Genomic DNA, 8,653 nt, shown 5'->3' with positions numbered 1-8,653 from the left:
TCTTCTATGGCGGATTTGCTAATCGTTTGTGGCGACTTTTGTCACTACTAAATATAGATTTTGTGGCGACTGGATGGAGTCGTCACAAATGACATTCAGTTACGGTTGCACTTGCACCAACCATAAGGTCGCTACTACAAATATTTAGGGGCGACTTTCTAGCCTTTTGTAGCGACTGTAGTCGCCACAATAGGCCCGAATTCTTGTAGTGGAAAATACAAGACTGATATTGATATTACTAGTAAGGATAAGGGAGACACATGACTACCTATTAACCTTCTACCCTATGCTCAAAATTAATAAAATTCGACTGGCACAACTAAACCAAGCTCAATCGACTAATTAGGATTTTTTCTAGCAACTATTAACCATGAACTACTTGCAACATAAAAAAGAAGCTTAATCAATTATTATTCTGGTGTATATATGTTGATTATTTAGCACTATAAATATAGCGAGAGAAGAATCATGGGGGGAAAGCAAAGGAAAGTTATAAGTTGGATAAGCAACTTCTATATATTTGAGAACCCTATGTTCACGGCTGGTAATTATTAGACGAGACAAGTATTATATTTATGCAGTAATAGAAAGTACAATTACAGATGTATGGCAATATTGCTAGTAAAGCTAATGTGCCATTTTGTTGCATACAAACTTTTTAAGAATTTTCTTTTTCTTTTCCAAGCAAAGCATATACCTTTTGGTAGAGTGATTAAAATGATAAGTATTAAAAAAGCATGTCATCAATCGGCAGACCTTCTACGTCCACCACTGCCACTCTCTCTTTGACAATTAAAATAGACGGCAGCAACCGGTAAACCAAGATTATAGAGTTCAGCAAAGTCTTTTGTATTGAAATTCTGACGCCATCCTGGAGCATACACTGTCTGTCGACCCAATTGTCTAAACAATACGAATACAAAGCGATGTATTCCCATTGTTGGCCTTGGACTTTCATAGCACACAATTTCTTGCCCTATAATAATACCATATAAGTATATAAATTAGTTGTTCATATACATATATATCATGTGGTAATAATTGATGAAATAATCACATAATCAATATGATATTAGAGCAATAGGAAGAGGTCATGAGTTTCAATCTGTCACCAGAATCCATAAATTAAAAAAGAATCAGACCTATAAGTAAGGAGGCATATTGCGACATAATATAGTACAATATGAAAATGCATGGCCAGCTCCACACATGAGGGGCTAGTTTAGACATAGTAACATATTTATATAGTAAAAATGTGATTTTTCTAATAGCTCAAACTTACATATTCTTCCGAATTTTCAAGTTTATTCTATGTATTTTTTCAAAGGTTAATTACATAAGCATTAAGATTGGACATTCTTTAAACCCTAAACGACATGATTTATGTGCAATCTAGTTACGTACGTATTCAGAATACGACAAAAAGTACGATGTAGCACAAAAAAAAAATCCTATGGCATGTGTTAAAAGTGACCAACCAACAAATAAATTAAATTAATACATCCATAGTCTCAAAGACATGATCATCTTTTTGGGGTCATTTGGTATGACGTATTATAATATAATTATTAATTTTGGTATTATTAATCTTTTGTTTGGTAGTATTTTTTAATTTATGTATAACTAATATCTATATTAAAGTGATGGAACGTAACTTTAGAAGGATATTAGACCATTATTCTCTTTTAGGAAAGCTTAGGGCACATCAATCACATTGAGAATTTGTGACAACATGATAAAAGGCAACATTGCCAACAAATATGATCGAAAACCATAACTTTTTTATGCTTGTGTCAATAGCAAAGCATTAGTGATAATGTTTGGTCTATTTTGGGAAAAGGAACAAAGGAGAAAGAAAGGAGGACATGAAATTCATGAAAGCAAATACTATAGCTCCTAAAAAGCTATGGATTTTAAGGACTCACCATTGTTATTTATACATAGTATTGGACCACTAAAGATGATAAGATAAATCTTGATGATAGTCCATTTTTTCCTTCTAAGCATCTAGACTAATTTTGATTAGCATTGAATAGGCCAATTCATTCTCGTGTGTAGCGTGTGGGCCTATATTTATCGTGAACGGTTATAGTACGGCCACTCATCTAATATAAAATCAATGAGTAGATCTCACCTCCCTTCCCCATAATATATATAGTCAGAAGGGATGTGTCCATATAAGAGAGAGTATGAAACCTTGCCCAACATTTAGTTTAGACGCGGCTCGAATTATGTTACGGAGTGAAATGCTTCTACTAAGAGATTTTCTGTTGCCAAAGCTCAACCTAGAATTTCTAATTAAAAGTAAAGAAATTCCTACTATCCCATCAAATCCTGTGGTAGGATGATGTTTGTGCATTACTAAGGTAAAAAATTGGAGCGAGAAATTCCACCTTTGTCCTTGATAAATATTTTTTTTACGTATAAAAAGTTTTTCGGGTCAATTGAATTTGTGGTCTGTTACAAATTATTTGTACTGATATGTCAAATTTTCTAAATTAAAGAATATTTATTTTATTCGTAAGGAACTAAAAAATAAGAGATCTTAATTTATAAAGTCATTTTTTTCTATTCAAATTGTAAAAAGTTAAGTTGAACCATTTTCTAATTATAATATCTCTCATTGTAAAATCATACTATTGCCTTTTGTTCATCTTCTAATTAATATTTGTGTATTTGTCTTTAATTTGACAAGATTTAAAGGAATTTAACTCACACAATTAAACGAAAGAGCTGCTTACCAAAACTTGCACCTGTGGTAGCTGGAATATCAGTGACCAACCTGTCGAGGGTTCATTAGCAAAAAGCAGATAATTAGTGATTACCTGTTTGAATTAACAAGAAAAAAAAAACATTAAATATATGGGAATTTCTTTTCTTCACAGAAGAGTTTAATAATTTGTAAAATTGTAGTAGAAAATATTGAATTACTTTCGGTTCATATCAAAGCTCAAATCAAAGGAGTTCACTCTAAAATCTTCTGCTCCAAAGAATAAAATCAGACGAACTTTTGACAAAACGGAAATGATGAATCAATGACGTTAACCGCTGGATACTTTTGCCAACCTCAGAGAAAGAAATTATTACTGTATTTTTCTTTAGGTACGTACTACTGGTTTGTACGTACCTTCTTGGGAAAGCACAAACGTACTTCCTTTATCTCAATTTATGTGACGGTGTTACATATATATCAACCAGTAAACATTAACGACTTTTTGTGCACATAAAAAGTATGTTTAAAACTTATGATCTGAATTTAAATGGTTATTAAAGCATGTCTTAATTTATATAATTATAGACAGAGGCAGACCTATCTATAGAAAAGAGGGGTTATTGAACCCCGTTAACCTCGATAATATATATATATATATAAAACGTCATATATATTGCCTGAAACCCTTAAAGCGAACTGCTCAACCAATGTCCAGAATCAGTCCTCTGCTCTTTCAAATCCTAGGTCCGCTTGATTATTATGTTCTTTTAAGTATGAAATGAGAAATTTACCGTTAAAGAGTTTTCTAAATAATAAAACGCATCATTTTATTTTATAATTGATTAAGAAAAAGTATTGCATGTAATGGTAGAGAGAGAGAATAAGTAATGTACTAACAAATTCTCAAGTCCTCTGAACCATCATATAACATCACTAACGTAGTAACTACTGTTTTCTTTTCTGTTACTTGAAATAATCCAAATACTTTTAATATCATCGATTTGACACCAATATTGTACTAGGTACAATAAACAAAAGTATGTTGAAGTTTCAGCTGATTTTAGTGTTACTGTATCGGAAAAGCTTTATATATTGTGGTTGAATTATTCAACTAGTTTAACATGGCAAGTCTAAGTAATATAAGCAGTCCATGTAAAATAGTTAAGGGTAGTTTAGCAGGATGTTAGGAATAATACTAAATAGGATGTATTAGTAATGTTGAGATTAATTATAATATGATTAGTTATATTGTAATTAGTTATGTTGAGATAATTTTTTATCGACATATGATTTGGTGTATTAAAGATTTAGAAAGGGGTACACAGTTCTGTCTTTGTACATTCTTATTTATGTATTAAAAATTATGATATTGCTGATGCCATAATTTATTATATATAAGAATAGTATATCGAACAAGGTATATAAATTATATTAAAAAATACTATCAAACAAGGAATTAATAATACCAAAGTTATAAATATATCGTTTTCCCTATTACGTCATAGGAAACGACCCCTTAAATACTAGTGCATGATTCTAGCACATGAGGCAACCATAGGAGGGAATAAAGTGCAGAGGACTGATTTTGGAATAAGATAGTAGACTGAATAAAGAGTAGAGTTTTGGTGCACTAACTACTCCATTTCTTTTTGGTTATTCCCTTTTCTCTTTCTCCTAATTAAAAGATCTCTGGAAACTTTTATTGGGAATAAGATATGGTCATTCTGACCCAAGATAGATGAAATGACAACGTACGAAGATTGTGACTGCACATTTCATGGTTTATAAACTTCCCATAAAAAACCTCGGTAAAGAAGAAAGCAAAGCATAATTAGGTTTAAAGTTGGCAGTCTCTACGTTGCATCGTACCAAGAACAACCACTATCGTCACATTATCATCAGGGTATGTTGTTGATGTTGTTGGAGGCCGGGAAGGGGTAAAGTGTACACAGACTTTACCCTTATCTTGTACTATAAGATAGAGATGTTATTTTTGATAGATCCTCGACTCAACAACAACAACAAACACAGTGTAATTTCACAAATATGGAATAAATATACGCTAGGAGGGCTTGAAACTCCGACTACAACCACACGCAAGACCTTTGGCTAAAGAAACTCGATATATCTCCGACTCTCAACGAAAAATATAACAATATTATAGTAAAGGTCATAGGCCTTTGTCACAACCCAAAATTCGCAGGACCGAGAATGGCACCCAATGATCTAACTCATGCCGGGAAAATTTATATCATGATAGCGACTCCGTACTATCATTCACATAGGACACCGGAGATATGCAACATAGGAAAACTCAAAATATACATATATAAAATTATACTAACAATCAATTGGCACAATTTGCACTTAATAAAGTCAAAAAACAAAGAAATAATAATGAGGAGGTGGGAGAAAAAGGACGATACTAACCAATGGAGGTATTCTCTTAGATTTGGATCACTTGGACTTGGAGCATCAGGGTCCACCATAACCTTAACAAAAAAAAAAATGATGTCAGTGAGAGTCTCTCACACAATAATTGCTCATTTGATTCTACCACCATTTCTCTTCTAAATTCCCCAATGTATAAAAAAGCACAGCTTAGAGTCTCTCGCATTCACGCAGGATCCGAGGAATGCTGCATTACGAAGGATGTGATATTGGCAGTCTACGTTAATACATGCATCATTCGCTGATTCCACAACTCGAACTCATAACCTATAAGTCAAAGAGACAATATAATTGAATTATTTATTTTAAAACATAAAAAATATTACCAGAGTGTAAAAGGTACGAAGGTCATCTCCACCAACTTCAACCCTTGGCTGGTTAACAACTTGGGAAGGCCTAAGCTCACACCCATTATTAACTTCTCTATCCCTATAAATAACTCTTAGGCCAATAGATCTTGTGAAAGGGTCCAATACATCCCCTATCACTCGACCAACTACCAGAGGTTCACGTTCTCTTGGCATATTGATACTTAAATTAAACTAAATAGCTAAACACAAGACGATGGCTAGTGTCTTATGGGGCTATATGCATGTTTTTTCAAGTCTTAAGGGTAGGGTATATATATATATATGTGTGTTGTGTGTTCTGTGCGTGCTTGTGCTTTTGCTGTCATATCTTTCAAAAGAATCTACTATACGTAGTAGCTTTTTGCTTTTCTCTTTTCCCCCTTATATAGCCATAGGTTTTCTAGGAATTCTTGCACTAAGAATCATGTCCCGCTGTCCGACTAGAAATGCTCTTTTTAGCTGATTCTTTTTCCTGATATTAAAAGTGTTATAGTATTTGAGAAAGATAGTATTTGGACAGAGTTAAGTTGAAAAATGATAGTATTTGATATTTGAAATTGTATTTGTGAGGAAAAATTAATTTTTACTTGTTAAACTTGAAATTCAATTTGAAAAATAATTTTAAAAATTCAGTACAATATATAAACAAACAATATTTAATTTATTTTATAAACAATCGGTCCTAAAATCTCTTGATAAACACTAGTAGTAATTAATAATCTGGTAAACATGATAAGCAACCCACTATCACTATTTCAAAATATATCTCGCAAATAGACTTGAGGTATGGGTACCATCAGGTAAGGGTTAAAGAGAAAGATATTCCGAAAATAACATTTAGGACTTGATACGAGTACTTTGAGTTTCATGTTATGTCGTTCAGACCAATGCCCCAACAGTATTCATGGACTTGATGAACAGCGTGTTCAGACCCTTTTTAGATTTGTTCGTGATTGTATTTATAGATGATATTTTAGTTTACTCCCGTTCAGAAGCCCATTTTAGTTTAAATGTGAATTCTATAGCTTTCCTTGGACATATTATTTCGGTGAGGGTATCCGGGTTGATACATATAAGATTGAGGCAGTGAAGACTTGGCCTAGACTCACGACACTAAGAAAGGTTCGTAGCTTCCTGGGTTTGGCAGGTTATTACAGAAGATTTGTAGATGGATTTTCTTCTCTTACAGCAACATTGACAAAGTTGACTGATAAGACAACTAAGTTTCAGTGGACTAATGCTTGTGAGCGGAGTTTTCAGGAATTGAAGGACAAATTGACTTCAGCACCGGTTCTGACACTCCTAGAGTAACCGATGGTTATGCTATCTATTGTGATGCTTCGGGCGTTGGATTGGGTTGTGTATTGATTCATAATGGCAAGGTTGTCGCTTATGCTTCTAGCCAACTAAGAAAGCACGAGAAAAATTACCCGACCCACGATTTAGAGTTAGCCACGGTGATTCATGCACTAAAGATGTAGAGGCACTATTGTATGGAGTTCATGTTGATATCTATATGGATCATAAGAGCCTTCAGTATATCTTCAAGCAAAAGGAATTGAATTTACGTTAGAAGGGATAGTTGGAGCTACTGAAAGACTATGATGTTGATATTTTGTACCATCTAGGGAACGCGAATGTAATAGTCGACACCCTCAATCGTAGATATATGGGTAGTCTATCATATTTATAGCTAGAGAAGAGTGAGATAGCCCATGAGAATCATCAGCTAGCTTGTCTTGGAGTTTGATTACTGGATTCAGGTGATACCGGAGTTACTATTCAGGACACGCCAACGTCCTCTTTAGTAACTGAAGTGAAAGAATGCAGTATGAGGATCCTATGCTAGATCATTATAGAGACACACCCCCTCAAAAAGAGAAGACACTATTTGAGATTAGAGGAGATGGAGTCCTCAGATATCGAGGTCGATTATGTGTTCCTAATATGGCAGGGCTGCACTGACAAGTTATGGGAGAAACTCACTATTCTCATTATTCTGTTCATCTAGGAGTGACGAGGATGTATCATGATATCAGGGAAATATACTAGTGGGATGAAATGAAGAAGGATATAGCAGAGTTTGTTGCTTAGTTACCTAATTGTCAATAGGTTAAGATTGAGCATCAGAAACCGGTGGATTATTGCAGGCTATAGAAATTTCGACTTTGAACTGGAAAGTAATTAATATGGATTTCATCATAGGCTTACCTCGTACCCAACGTAAGTTCGATTCTATATGGGTGATTATTGATAGACTTACAAAATCAACGTATTTTCTGCTTGTCAGGACTACATATTCAGTAGAGGATTATGCAATGCTTTATATTAATGAGATAGTACGACTTCATGGTGTCAATATATCTATTATCTCAGATAGAGGTTCTTAGTTTACAACTAATTTCTGGAGGTCCTTCCAAAAAGGATTGGGGACTCGGGTAAGTCTTAGTATAGCATTTCATCCCCAGACAAATGGTTAGGCTAAGCGTACTATTCAGACACTTGAGGATATGCTAGGGGTTTATGTGATAGACTTCAAGGGTAGCTGGGATGATCATCTTCTGCTTATTGAGTTTGCATATAATAATAGCTATCATTCTAGGATTCAGATGGCTCCATATGAAGCTCTTTACAGACGAAAGTGTAGGTGACCTATTGGATGGTTCAATGTTGGGGAACCTAAGTTAGCAGGACCAGAGTTGGTACACCAGGCAGTTGAGAAGATTAAGCTTATACAGGAAATGCTATTAGTAGCTCAGAGTTGTCAGAAGTCCTATGCAGATAATCGACGACAAGACTTGGAGTTTTAGGTAGACGATTGGGTATTCCTAAAGGTATCACCGATGAAAGGCATTATGAGATTCGGTAAGAAAGGAAAGCTTAGACCATAGTACATTGGACCTTATAAGATCATACGCAGAGTAGGCCAGGTAGCATATGAGTTAGACTTGCCTTCCAACTTGGAGCTCATACATCCATTCTTTCACGTGTCTATGATCCATAAGTGTATCAAAGATCCTTCTAGAGTCATTCCAGTTGACGATGTTCAGGTCACAGAGCAACTATCATATGAGGAAGGTTCCATTGTTATACTAGATAGATAACTTTAGAGATTGAAAACTTAGGACGTAGTTTCGGT

At 34.3% G+C, this 8,653-nt stretch overlaps 1 protein-coding gene across 1 annotated transcript; it reads right to left on the bottom strand.

Annotated features, from left to right (window-relative positions):
* Positions 1 to 534: 534 nt before the first annotated feature.
* On the bottom strand, positions 535 to 5,773 carry LOC104225910 (protein VERNALIZATION 3-like). The gene is made up of 4 exons (XM_009777787.2): positions 5,491 to 5,773; positions 5,144 to 5,205; positions 2,742 to 2,782; positions 535 to 976 (listed from the first exon to the last, which is right to left on the bottom strand). Exons 1-4 carry the CDS (start codon positions 5,686 to 5,688, stop codon positions 744 to 746), a joined length of 534 nt encoding a protein of 177 aa, XP_009776089.1. The 5' UTR covers positions 5,689 to 5,773; the 3' UTR covers positions 535 to 743.
* Between the last annotated feature and the right edge of the window lie 2,880 nt (positions 5,774 to 8,653).

This window comes from Nicotiana sylvestris, chromosome 3, assembly GCF_000393655.2.
Source record: "Nicotiana sylvestris chromosome 3, ASM39365v2, whole genome shotgun sequence".
Lineage (NCBI taxonomy): Eukaryota > Viridiplantae > Streptophyta > Magnoliopsida > Solanales > Solanaceae > Nicotiana > Nicotiana sylvestris.
This window is presented reverse-complemented; position numbering and strand designations above follow the sequence as displayed.